The 13,142-nt window shown below is 43.7% G+C and overlaps 1 protein-coding gene across 2 annotated transcripts in view; it reads right to left on the bottom strand.

Annotated features, from left to right (window-relative positions):
- Nucleotides 1-13,142, bottom strand: part of Col19a1 (collagen type XIX alpha 1 chain) — a 310,539-nt gene that overhangs the window by 55,363 nt on the left and 242,034 nt on the right. For both annotated transcript variants that reach the window (XM_075980561.1, XM_075980562.1), the window contains 9 exons: nucleotides 11,035-11,097; nucleotides 9,205-9,240; nucleotides 7,507-7,542; nucleotides 7,357-7,410; nucleotides 6,598-6,651; nucleotides 5,195-5,248; nucleotides 1,156-1,245; nucleotides 281-325; nucleotides 95-172 (listed from right to left, as the gene is read on the bottom strand). In XM_075980561.1, coding sequence (XP_075836676.1) covers nucleotides 95-172; nucleotides 281-325; nucleotides 1,156-1,245; nucleotides 5,195-5,248; nucleotides 6,598-6,651; nucleotides 7,357-7,410; nucleotides 7,507-7,542; nucleotides 9,205-9,240; nucleotides 11,035-11,097 — 510 coding nt within the window. The remainder of the gene's footprint in view (nucleotides 1-94; nucleotides 173-280; nucleotides 326-1,155; nucleotides 1,246-5,194; nucleotides 5,249-6,597; nucleotides 6,652-7,356; nucleotides 7,411-7,506; nucleotides 7,543-9,204; nucleotides 9,241-11,034; nucleotides 11,098-13,142) is intronic.

The raw sequence follows: 13,142 nt of genomic DNA, 5'->3' as shown, positions 1-13,142 counted from the left end.
CTGCTTTATGTAAGACTTTGAGCACTGCAATGAAGAAGACTGGAGACAAAAAGTAACCAACTGGGGTACAATAACTTGACTGAATATTACTTACCATCCTGCCAGGGATTCCTACCCCTGGTGGGCCTGTGTCCCCAGGGGAGCCATGGATACCTGGTAGTCCTCTTTCCCCCTGTAAGAGCAAGTGCTCCTGTTAGGATGAGGTTCCAGACATTTGCATTTCCAGTTACATTTTCTTAATTATTAATTCTTTTTAAAATTAGCTATGAAATCTGTATACCTTTGGCCCACGTGGGCCAGGTGCACCAGGATTTCCATCTAATCCCTAAAAGGAATAAAAAAAAGTAAGATGATTACATTTATTTTTCTACATAACTAAAAAAAATTAGAAGTTATCATTTGAAAACACGATTCATTACCCTTCATTTTACTTGAGTAAGCCTCATATTAAGAAAAGAGAGAAAATTTTAGAAAGTTCTAGATTTTGCATAATTAGCTCAAAATATAGGGTTTTATCTGTGAAATTAAACACCTAATCTTCAGAATTATTGCCATTGATAATTGTTATAAAATGTAGAAAATAGGCCAATCAAATAAGCATATTGGCTTTTGGGTTTTCTGGTAATACAATTTCCTGCGTCCTGAGTAGAGCATGGATCATATACACTCTCTATGAATGATGGTCTGTGGTTATGTCCTTAAACTCCAGAAGGGCAAGGTTGAGCGTTTGTTTTAAGGCAGTGTCCTAATAAGGTCTATGGCTCACAACTTGTGTTTAAGGATTTATAGATCCTTGAGGAACCAGTACATAAGGTTCTGGGACCTTTGAAACATCTCAGTTTATCTGTAAAATACTGCAGCCTGTGTATCTTCTGCAGCTGAGACCTCTCGGCTTACATCAAACATTCAAATTGTTTTAGCTTTATGAGCTATGGTATAAGATCTATCCTTCCTTCCCTCCCTCCCTCCCTCCCTCCCTCCCTCCCTCCCTCCCTCCCTCCCTCCCTCCTTCCTTCCTTCCTTCCTTCCTTCCTTCCTTATTTCTTTCCTTTTTTTGGCAGGCTTAAAGACTACAGTTGTATCTTGAACCTGGGGGCCCAGACTTAGCAGTACATTAACTCTCAAGGACAATCCTAGTGAAAGGGTGATACTTACTGGTTTCCCTGGCAGGCTTTTCCCTGGAGGCCCAGCATCACCCTTTGGACCTGGAAGTCCAGGAGGGCCTAGCCTTCCACCTGCATCTCCCTGTGAAAACAAGATGAGATTCTTTCTTTCTCTGCTGAGGTTAATGATGGGAAGCTGGAAGACGGCAGTTTCCATTGCTTTATTTTGTCATAGCCAGGCAAACTTCATCTTTGTGTTCACGTCTGTACTCACACCCTCAAAAGCATATACAAGTGCCTAGCTCACTCTAGGACCTGCCCTTGTTATTTTAAATACATTCACATTCTGAAACGAGTTCTGTTATATAAAGTTGAACAGTACCAGGAAACACAGACTTGTATATAAAATGTGGAGGCTCCAAAATTTGAGCCTATTTCCACCTTGACCAAAGATCGGAGAGTTGGAATTTATTTCTAGAAGACCATAACTCCTTCAAGGTTATTGTCTGTTTCTACCTCAAACAAAGGTTCCACCTAGATTTTAGGTCTGTGGGTTTTGCTCTCCCAAGGTTATTGTCAACAGGTGTGGCTAATATCCAGACTTGTAGTATTCAGGAATAGAGAAGTAGATATGTTTTTACTCCAAACAAAAGTCTAAGGGTTCAACTAAATTCCAGTTCCCTTGGGTATCAATGGATTCTACTTAGGGAGTGGTTTGCCTACAGAACGTTTTGGTCTAGGGTGTGAGCATTTCTTATCTTGTTCTAACCACAGGATGTTTATTTTTTTAATTTTTTTTATTTATTTATTAAAAATTTCTGTCTCTTCCCCGCCACCGCCTCCCATTTCCCTCCCCTTCCCCCAATCAGGTCCCCCTCCCTCGTCAGCCTAAAGAGCAATCAGGGTTCCCTGCCCTGTGGGAAGTCCAAGGACCACACACCTCCATCCAGGTCTAGTAAAGTGAGCATCCAAACTGCCTAGGCTCCCACAAAGCCAGTACGTGCAGTAGGATCAAAAACCCATTGCCATTGTTCTTGAGTTCTCAGTAGTCCTCATTGTCTGCTATGTTCAGCGAGTCCGGTTTTATACCAGGCTTTTTCAGACCCAGGCCAGCTGGCCTTGGTGAGTTCCTGATAGAACATCCCCATTGTCTCAGTGTGTGGGTGCACCCCTCGCGGTCCTGAGTTCCTTGCTCGTGCTCTCTCTCCTTCTGCTCCTGATTTGGACCTTGAGATTTCTGTACGGTGCTCCAATGTGGGTCTCTGTCTCCTTTCATCGCCTGATGAAGGTTAATATTCAGGAGGATGCCTATATGCTTTTCTTTGGGTTCTCCTTATTTAGCTTCTCTAAAATCACTAATTATAGGCTCAATGTCCTTTATTTATGGCTAGAAACCAAATATGAGTGAGTACATCCCATGTTCCTCTTTTTGGGTCTGGCTTACCTCACTCAGGATAGTGTTTTCTATTTCCATCCATTTGCATGCAAAATTCAAGAAGTCCTTTTTTTTTTTTATGTTGGTCCTAGGGTATTATGTACGTATTTACTCATTTCTTCAAATTTTTGGTTATACTTCTCATCCATTTCTATAAGGGCATTTTTCACATGTTGTTTAAGGGACTCTACAGCTTTCATAAAGTCAATTTTTTCCACTTCTGTGTTATGGTGTTGGAGACCTCCTGTTGTAAGATCGTTGGGTTCTGGTGTTTTCATGTTGTTTTTCAGATTATTGGGTGAATTCTTTCCTTGGCGCCTGCCCATCTCCTCCTATCGATGCTATCTAAGGGGTCTTTAAAAACTGGTTCAGGTTCCCCTGCTGGCCAGGGGCTCCTCTTACAAAATGCCCTTGCTCTGTTTCCTCGTTCCTGCCGGGGGCCAAGATCCCTCTCACCCCTCAGAAAGGTCTTCAGGAATAGGACCCGGCTCCTCCTTTGCCAGGGACCTCCCCAACCGAAGGCCTACCTCTTTGGTTTAATTGTAGTGGGGCGATCTGTTCTTGGTGTTGTGCGCGGTCCCTGCAGCCTGCTTCTGCTGCTGGGACGGTTCCTGCCGCCAGCAGCCTGTGTCCTCTGCTGCCGCTCTGGTCCCAGTGGGTCCCTGCCGGCTGCGCTGGGTGTCCTCCAGCCGCGTTCCACCGCCCGATGTTCCGGCCGCACGTTGGTCCTGTTGGGCCATCACGTCCTTGTTTTTTACTGCTGAGTATACTCTAATATGTATATATTCCATACTTTCTTCATCCATTCTTCCATTGAAGGGCATCTAGATTGTTTCCATGTTCTGGCTATTACAAACAATGCTGCTATGAACATAGTAGAGCATATACTTTTGTTGTATGATAAGGCCTCTCTCGGGTATATTCCCAAGAATGAATGGTATTGCTGGGTCCAGGGGTAGGTTGATCCCGAATTTCCTGAGAAACTGCCACACTGCTTTCCAAAGTGGTTGCACAAGTTTGCATTCCCACCAACAATGGATGAGTGTACCCCTTTCTCCAAAACCTCTCCAGCAAAGGCTATCATTGGTGTTTTTGATTTTAGCCATTCTGACAGGTGTAAGATGGTATCTTAAAGTTGTTTTGATTTGCATTTCCCTGATCGCCAAGGAAGTTGAGCATGACCTTAAGTGTCTTTTGGCCATTTGAACTTCTGTTGAGAGTTTTCTGTTCAGCTCAGTGCCCCATTTTATAACTGGTTTGATTAGTCTTTTACGGTCTAGTTTCTTGAGTTCTTTATATATTTTGGAGATCAGACCTTTGTCTGTTGCGGGGTTGGTGAAGATCTTCTCCCAGTCAGTGGGTTGCCTTTTTGTCTTAGTGACAGTGTCCTTTGCTTTACAAAAGCTTCTCAGTCTCAGGAGGTCCCATTTATTCAATGAGGCCCTTAATGTCTGTGCTGCTGGGGTTATATGTAGGAAGTGATCTCCTGTGCCCATGTGTTGTAGAGTACTTCCCATTTTCTCTTCTATCAGGTTCAGTGTGTTCGGACTGATAGTGAGGTCTTTGATCCATTTGGACTTGAGTTTTGTGCATGGTGATAGATATGGATCTATTTTCATTCTTCTACAGATTGACATCCAGTTTTGCCAGCACAATTTGTTGAAGATGCTCTCTTTTTTCCATTGTATACTTTTAGCTCTTTAATCGAAAATCAGGTGTTCATAGGTTTGTGGGTTAAAGTCAGGGTCTTCTATCTGATTCCATTGGTCGACTTCTCTGTTTTTATGCCAATACCAAGCTGTTTTCAATACTGTAGCTCTGTAATAGAGTTTGAAGTCAGGGATGGTAATGCCTCCAGACGATCCTTTATTGTATAAGATTGTATTGGCTATCCTGGGTTTTTTGTTTTTCCATATAAAGTTGATTATTGTCTTCTCCAGATCTAACCACAGGATGTTTAACTATGAATGTAGCCCACAACCTTTAGTTGGTATGTTCATTTCCTTGTATCATTTTAATGCAGTTTTTTAAAAATCTTACTCTTATGTTTTGGGATTGGGGTATTTTAAGAAACTGGAAATTAAATGCCGGTGATTTCAGTATTCACTGGAACTCCCTCCCGGTCTTGTCCTATGCTTCTGTTTTATTATTTTCACTTGCATCTTCGCCCTCTTTACTATTTTTCTGATCCCCGTGTTCCCACCCTGGTAAGTGGTATTGTTGCCGAAGCCGGTCTCTGACAATAAAACACGACAGAAAGGGCACGTCTATTCATGAAGTTCTTTAGATGATCTACATACTTTATTTCCTGGGGAGGACACACCATACTGATATGTCATCTTCACACACATCCAAACAGATGGTAAGAGGCGGAAAGACTTTTGAGAATTCAAAGCTTGACCTCAGCCCTAACATTTTCATTTAAGTTAGCTCATTTGGTTACCTGGAATTTCTGTGCCATATCCATACCCGCGATGATGCATGACACCAGGGGCGCATATCACAGGTTATGTGAATGTATTTCCCTTGTACTAATAAGTCCTGGGAGGCTCAAGTCTCATTAGGCTAATCTTTGGCTTCTCTAGTGACTTTAGAATCCTTGGTTTCTTCTTTCTATTTACTTACATACTGTACAAAAGTAAAGTCTAAACGGTACCTTCTCTCCTTTAATGCCTTGTATCCCTGGGATACCATGTTCTCCTGGCAATCCCTAGAAAATACAGAATTAAAGGGAAAGAGCAGTTAGAACCTCTCTTAATGTAAGGGGACGGAATTTTAAAATCTCTCTATAAGGTAATGCTGATTTGGCCTAAGGGGAAATGTTATTTGAAAATAAGTGGCTTGTTGTCTCAAGCGAAGTCAACAGCTATAATGGGAATGGGAAAAGAACTGAAATGTTACACCTAAGAGGAGGGAGGGTGATGGTTGGTGGCATTGCAACCAACTTAAGTAGTCAAGATACTTTTATTGTGTTTAACCACAAAACCACAGTGACTCTTTTCCTTTTGATTTTATTCTTTTTGTTGTTGCTGTTGTTCCTAGACAGTTTAGTCTAACCTGAGGATTTTGTGGTTAATCTTGTGTTATCAATATTTTCTCTTTTTATGGTGTCTTTCAAAGAGTTATCTCAGATGTGGTCCAAAATTGGCTTGTAGGAAGAACAAAAAACAACAAACTTTCCCTAGGCTAATAGTGGTGATGCATGCCTTTAATCCCAGCACTGGGGAGGCAGAAGTAGGTGGATTTCTGAATTCAAGGCCTTTGTCTACAGAGAGAGTTCTAGGATGGTCAGGGCTATATAGAGAAACCCTGTCTCCAATAAACAAACAAACAAAGCCTTTGCCCTATGGATTGGTTGTTCAAATTAGCAAGCACACTATGATGCTAACCAGGAGACTCCAGGAGGCTCAGGCCGTAAGCATCAGAGCAGGGAAAGAAGCCATGGACTGCTCCCAAGATGATAGAAAAGGAGCCATCTCAAGTCTGCCTACCTAGAATCCTAGTCATGGACAGAGAAAGAGTCACTGTGAGCTGAGGCCAGGAATTTTCTCCATTTTGATCTAGTATCTGATTGTAAGCTCTCAATTCATATGGGGAGCCCAGGATATTATCCAAGGGGTAGAAATCTGGGGGGAATAGATGAAAAAATGCTTCCAAAGAGCATGAGGGTTTGTCTGTGTGAGAGAGAGACGGGGGTGGGGTGGGGGGGTGGGAGAGCCCACTACAGTGATTTTATCTCACAGAACACTGGAAATGCTTGCTGTCTTTCTTGATTTTCTCTTATTTCCTCGGATATTTCTACTTTCCTCTATTCTACAGTAGTATTGACTATGACAATTGAGTTAACCTGAGTTTCAAAGATTGGATTATTAGGCTCCATCCCAAAGGACTTCCCAGTAGCAACCCCCACCCCCAACATCAGAAGATCAGTGATCATTCTGGGTGTTGGCGGTGACCCATGTTTTTAGGAAATGTAGTATAATTCAGCTCATTGATATGTTCTTTACGACAAATCCTAATCTCAATTTCATCTCAAAATATTGAAGGTACTATACATACAACATCTCCTGGTGGTCCTCTGGGTCCCATGGAACCTGCAGGTCCTTGCTGACCCTAAAATAGAAGATAATCGATGCTTTAACTCTGCATGAAAATAGATTGTATCTGAGTGTTGGTGAAATACCTTGTGCCCTTGACAGGGAAGAGATGGACTTCTCAGCACTCCACCTTTGTCTACAGTACTGACACATGCTCTGAGCTTAGCAAGAAAGTTCTGAGATACTTCATTTAATGGGTCTGTTCTTATCAGCAGGTGATAACCAGGTAACTGGCCTCATGCACTGCTAGGAGCATTCTCTGAGAGTCTCTCTCCCAACTCCCCCAACTGCTTTTTCTTAAGACACTCCTGCAGAATTTCCTCTGGGGAATGCAAACATCTCAGGGATGCATAATTTTAGTGTAGAAACAGAGCCTGAATCCTTCCTCTCCCTGTCAAGAACATGGCACAGGGTCATAGATTTAACTGATATTGTTTACTCTGAAAGCTTTTGTGGATGCCATTGTGAATTGCCATTGCTCTTAAAAAGGATTTTGAAGTCCCACTGTATAGCAAAAGGCCTAGCTTCTGTGCCTGTAACAAATGCAGCCAGTGGTGCTGGTGGGGAGGGAGGTCACCATGGAAACGAGATAAAATCTCTGAGAACATCTGTGAAGAAAATGAGTGGCACACCAAGGCCTTTGTGCATACAGGATGGCTGTAATTCCCACATTATTTCCCAATAGTGACTCCTTATACACCTCAATATGTGAAGTACATACCTTTAGCCCTGGGCTCCCTGTTAGACCGGGGGGACCAGCATCTCCTGGTTCCCCCTAAATGCAAGAGTGGAAAGGAAAGTTAGATGTTACTATTATTTTCAGCATCTCATGAAGGCTGCAAAGGTGAATGAAGAAATGCGGGGATATTACCTTCATTCCCTGTGGTCCTAAAAGGCCGGGCTCTCCCTGTAAATAAAAGAGTTGCCATATGGTTCATTGCTGAATCCAGATAGGGTTGGACATCTTGATACTTTAACTGACTTTCTATCTGTTAGCATACAACAAAGTGGACAATGTGGAAGCAATGTAGTCCAGCAATGCTCACCCTAAGACCAGATCCAGAACCCTTATTGTCAGGAAGTAACAAAACTCCTCATTTCATTTCTTTACTTGGGACAGCACATATGGTAGTTTGGATGTATTTGGCCCCCATAAGCTCATGGAGAGTGGCACTTTTAGGAAGTGTGACCCTTGTCGGAGGAGGCTGGAGGACACAATCCAGACTTGAGGATGCAGGGCACACCTTTAATCTGAGCCACACCTTCTGTTGGAAATGTGTCACTGGGGGTGGGTGGGCTTTGAGGGCTTTTTCTTAGGCTTCACTCAGTGTGACAATCAGTGGACTTCCTGTTGCCTCTGAGTCAAGATGTAGAACTCTCAGCTTCAGCACCACTTCTGCCTGAATGCTACCATGCTCTCTGTGATGATGGACTGAAACTCTGAACTATAAGAGAGCCCCTCCCCCCCCCAACTAAATGTTTTCTTCATAAGGATAGCTGTGGTCATGGTGTCTCCTCACAGAAATAGAAACCTAACTAAGACATCATGGCACATTAGCAATGAGCCATTCTCCACCAATAGCCAACCTCAGATGAGAGGCAGGATAGAATAGGTTAAGTTCAAAAGAGTGTGTGCTGGTAATCCTACTTCCAGGTGCTTAATAAAAAGAGAAAAATGGTATGAAATAGCACAATCTTTGCTTATTTTCCATGCCTCACTTGAAAGTTCAATCCTTTGCCTTTAACAAAAACTTTAAAAACCTGTACTCACTGTTTTAGTTTTATAGTTTAGATATTCTTCTACTTCTTTTCCCTCCCTCCCTCCCTCCCTCCCTCCCTCCCTCCCTCCCTCCCTCCCTCCCTCCGTCCCTCCCTCTCTCCCTCCCTCCCTCCTTCCTTCCTTTCTTCCTTTTTTTCCCCCTGAGACAGGATTTCTGCCTTGGCTGTTCTGAAACTCCCTCTGTAGACTAGGTCAGCCTTGGTCATTATCTCACAGAGATCCGCCTGCCTCTGACTCCAGAACGTTGGGATTAAAGGCATGTGCCACCACTACCTGCCAGTTTAGATACTCTTAATTGATGACTTTTATGACATTGAAGTATAACCACTAATAGCAGTAGGCTACAAAAACCAAACCAAACCAAACCAAAACCCTGAATAGGGCTGGTGAGGTGACTAAGAGGGTGAAGGCAGTTGCCCCTGAGCCTGAAGACATGAATTCAGTCCTCAGGACCCGCGTGATGGAAGGAGAGAGCAGACTCCCACAAGCTATCTTCTGATCATCATATACGTACCAAGGCATGCATACAAAATGTGGTACACACGTACCATCCCCCTAAAATAAATGTAAAATAAAAATACAAAAGAAAGCCTGCACAACCCAAATCAAATGTAAAAGTGTTACCACAAGATAGCATTGACCAAGCATTAAAGACAATAGCAAAAAACAGCAGAAGAGAGTATAAGCTTCAGGAAACTTACTCTATCAAATCAATTAGGAGCTGAACCACAAACGGGAGAGAGAATCAATGAAATAGAAAACCCAAGGCAGCACTAAACAGCTACTTACCCTATCTCCCTTTTCACCTCTGGTTAAAGGCTCCCCCTAGGAGAATGGGCAGAAACCAGAATCAATTATAAACACTTAGAAATCAACTCTGACAGGGGTAAGTGAGAATGACTTTACAGATTCCTCCACATTCCCAAACGAGCACAGAGTTAATCATTTTAATACCATTTAGGGGCTCCCAACAGCAGTCAAATTGAAATGCTGCCCTAGGCTAAACCTTCCTATTCTGAAATGAAGACGCACACACAAGCATCCTTAGCTATCAAGGAGAAGTTGCAATTATTATATCCATCTACAGTTGAAGAAACTGAGGCACAGATTGGCCACAATTCTTCAGGCTCACTTCCTCTCCAGTGGTGACTGAGAAGTTTGCATGTGCCCAAGGATGAAGCAATAGGATCTGGATGAGCTTGGTGGCTGAGTGTGGGGGCGAGAAACAAGCACCTCTTCTAAACGAACCAAGCTGCCCTCTAGTGCATGCCGGGGGCTAACTTTTCTCATGTTAAAGCCACAGTTCTGTTACCTGGTGTAACCACATAAACTGTGATCTATGTAACACAATGTCATTTTTTGTTATGGGTTACTTTTTACATGTTAGATCAGGGCCTTGTTTATAGCCTTGCTTTGCATATTTTCATCCTAAAATTATGTGTTCAATTACTAAGGCATTCATGGTGGGCCACTTTGTTTCCACCTTTGCTTGTAACCTTGATATCTACATTGAATTCCCCACTCCCTGGGGCTTAATCCAGGCCAGTGCCTTATGGAGCTGAATCCTAAATTTTCTCATCTTACTTTTTTGTTTGGAGATTAGGTTTCACTAAGTTGCCCAGTTAGCACCTGAACTCTGTATCCTAGGATAGGTTTCAACTTGTGGTCCTCCTACCTTATCCCCCTGAATAGCTGGGATAACAGGCCTGTGCCTCCAGGCCTGGTTCAAAGTCTACATTGATTGGTGTTGTTTGTACGAATCTGGTTGACTGAGGTTTCCAATTTAATCTCATCTCCTCTGAATACTAACTGGGAGTAGCCATTTGAAGTTTTTGAGCCCCCTTTTCCTTATCTATAAAATTGTGAATTTTAACTAGATCCTTCTGTATACATATTTTAGAGCTCTGATACATAGCACATGCCATCATATGCTAAACACATGAACATTGCTACTAGCTAGTCAGGCTTGCCAGATGGTTGAGTTCCAGGTTCAAGAACACACACACACAGACACACTAAAAGTTGAAACTGGTTTTTGTAACTAGGCTTCTGCCATTTCTTAGGTGGTCCTATCTGAATACAAATGAGGTGATGGAGTTTTCTTTTCTTCTTTTTTCCCCACGCGAGGAAAAGTTTTCAAAGAAAGCAGCCACAGTGATATTGGAAGGCGGCTGTGCGAAGTCACTGTGATCTCACAGAAACCAGGAAGGAAAATAACTTCAGAGGTGTGCTGAGAGCAATTGTTTGAGCAGAGAGAGAAGCATTTTCAATTTTTAAGACAAATTTGTACCAGTCTTGATATATTGATTGTGTTTCTCACTTCAGATACGGTGTTCAGTCATCTCCAGGCAACTTAAATGGTTTGAGTGTCTGGGTTCTGGAACCAGCCTAACCTATGTGCAGAATGGGCTACCTCAGGGGACTTTTTATATGAGTTACATGAGTTAATATATAAAAGATCTGGTGCCTGGCATGGTGTGTACTTGCTTCAGAATCTGATCTACACAGCTGTTCAGATTGTTAGAAGTAAAGGGCCATGGAATTGCTGTTGGGAAAAGACTTTTAATTCTTCATCTGCTTTTTTCTTTCTCCCTCTGTTCTCAAGGATAAAATACTTACGGGTTCTCCTTTCTGTCCTTTAGGGCCAACAGACCCTGGAAATCCTGGCATCCCAGAGTCACCCTGTCGAGACAAAACAGAAGAGAGACGCCGCCTGAGTAAAGAGAAATTCTCCCTTCAGCCCCAGAATCCGGCAGCCTGGGTCCAGGGCCTCAGTGAAGCTCCATACCTAGGCAGTTTGTTTGCCTAATAAGGAGTCTTTGCCCTCCTTCATGCCGTAGGTCTTCCAAAAGTCTGTAACATTTTATTAGGACATTTAAAATTAATGCGGAACGATGTTAATTATTTTTCAAGGACAGGACACATAGAGGAGAAAAGAATTACAGTTTTGTTCTGGTGTAGCTAAAACATTATTTACTTAATTTTGCCTTTAAATGACACAACAGTCTGCTCCTGTTTTCTTTTCAGGGCTAATTTCTTATTTTAGGTGGGGTGGGGGGGAGTCAGTGATTGCAGAGAGAGAAATGAGTCTGCCAGCTGTCCCCAGCGTTTCCCCATGCTATGTGGATGACTGGCTGGATACAAAGAGATCACTCTCACGGATATGGTGACAGCAGCAGCTTAGAAATGTCTAAGATGCCCTGGTCAAAAGTGTTGAAGAGGGTTTTGTATGTGGCATGGTAAGAGGACTTTCAGTTGGAGAGAGTGACCCTCGTCGGGGCAGAACATGCTCTTAACTGCTGAGCCATCTTTCTAGCCCTGATATATGATGCATCCTAGCAGAAATAGAAAAACAAAACGCGTTTTGTATATCCCTGGCAGTACTTTACCACATTGTAGGTGGTATGTCTTATTCCTAAAACGATCCCCGTGCGGGCTGGCGGAGCCAGCCATGAGACAAGCGGCTACAGCTTCCCATGAGCGGGAGGCTCCGGCGGGTTACCAGCGATGCTGGGCTCCCAGCACCCGAGCGGAGGCAAAGTTCCCATCAGCGGGAAGCCACGCGGCAGAATTCCCAATGCAGCGGGCGCATGTGAGCAGACCCATGGACACAAAAAGTAGCCATAACAGCATTTATTAAAAGGGAGAAAGGGGGGGAGAGAGAGAGAGAGAGAGAGAGAGAGAGAGAGAGAGAGAGAGAGAGAGAGAGAGAGAGGAAGAAGAAGAAGGAGAAGAAGGAAGGAGGAGGAGGAGGAGGAGGAGGAGGAGGAGGAGGAGGAGGAGGAGGAGGAGGAGGAGGAGGAGGAGGAGGAGGAGGAGGAGGAGGAGGAGAGACCAAGCCCACACCGGGAGAGAGCAAAAGAGGAAGATGGCGAGTGGAGGTCAGAGGTAAAAAAGGAGTGGGCGTGGCTAGGGCAGGGACCGAAAGAATAACAGTATGTGATTTCTAGAGAGAGTAAATCATGTTCGATATAGGAAGATAGAGAAGGCAGTGAGCACTTACGGCACCAGTGTGTAACTAACTGGTTTGGAAAACTCTAAACTGACCTCCGTGTCACTCAGCAGGTTTGTGCTATAACATCCCCAGAACATAGTCATAAAAGAAGCATACACCTGACAATTCGACTCATCTCGTTTACCAGAAGTAAGCAAGTGTAGGGGCTAGGAATAACTTAAAAACGCACATCTGCTCAGAATAACAAAGGATGGGTGGAAGAATGAAGGTCGGGGTTACGATGCTGTGATGTTTGAACCGAGGTAGGCAGAGCGCCAGTGACGGACAGCAGAGGGACCGAACAAAGCCTGCGCTCTGCCCTCCCTGGGAGGGGTTGGCCTTGGCTAAACCATAGGAACACATCTTGCACGTGAAATCTCGCAAATGTTTAGGTCTAATATTAGACACATGTGGGTTCTTTTCATGCTTGAAATGCATTGCAGTGGCTTATCACAGTAGATATGAGTGGAAAGGCAGCGATAAATCTGCGGAGCCTCAGAAGACCGTCTTCCAGCCCGACGGTTCTGATGCTGCCTAGAAGGTCATGTGCTGTTGTTTGTGCCGCATTCTGCTCCAGGAGAAAGCTGCCGTTTTCCCAGGAGTCCTTGCTCTGCCACGTTGTCCCACAGTCATTTGTACCGACCAAATAGATGCAAATACATGACCCTCCACCACACTTTGGGGTGTGCAAAGCCATAGAAGACAAGGCACTGAGAACGGCAATAGCTCATAG

This window comes from Microtus pennsylvanicus, chromosome 7, assembly GCF_037038515.1.
Source record: "Microtus pennsylvanicus isolate mMicPen1 chromosome 7, mMicPen1.hap1, whole genome shotgun sequence".
NCBI lineage: Eukaryota > Metazoa > Chordata > Mammalia > Rodentia > Cricetidae > Microtus > Microtus pennsylvanicus.
This window is presented reverse-complemented; position numbering and strand designations above follow the sequence as displayed.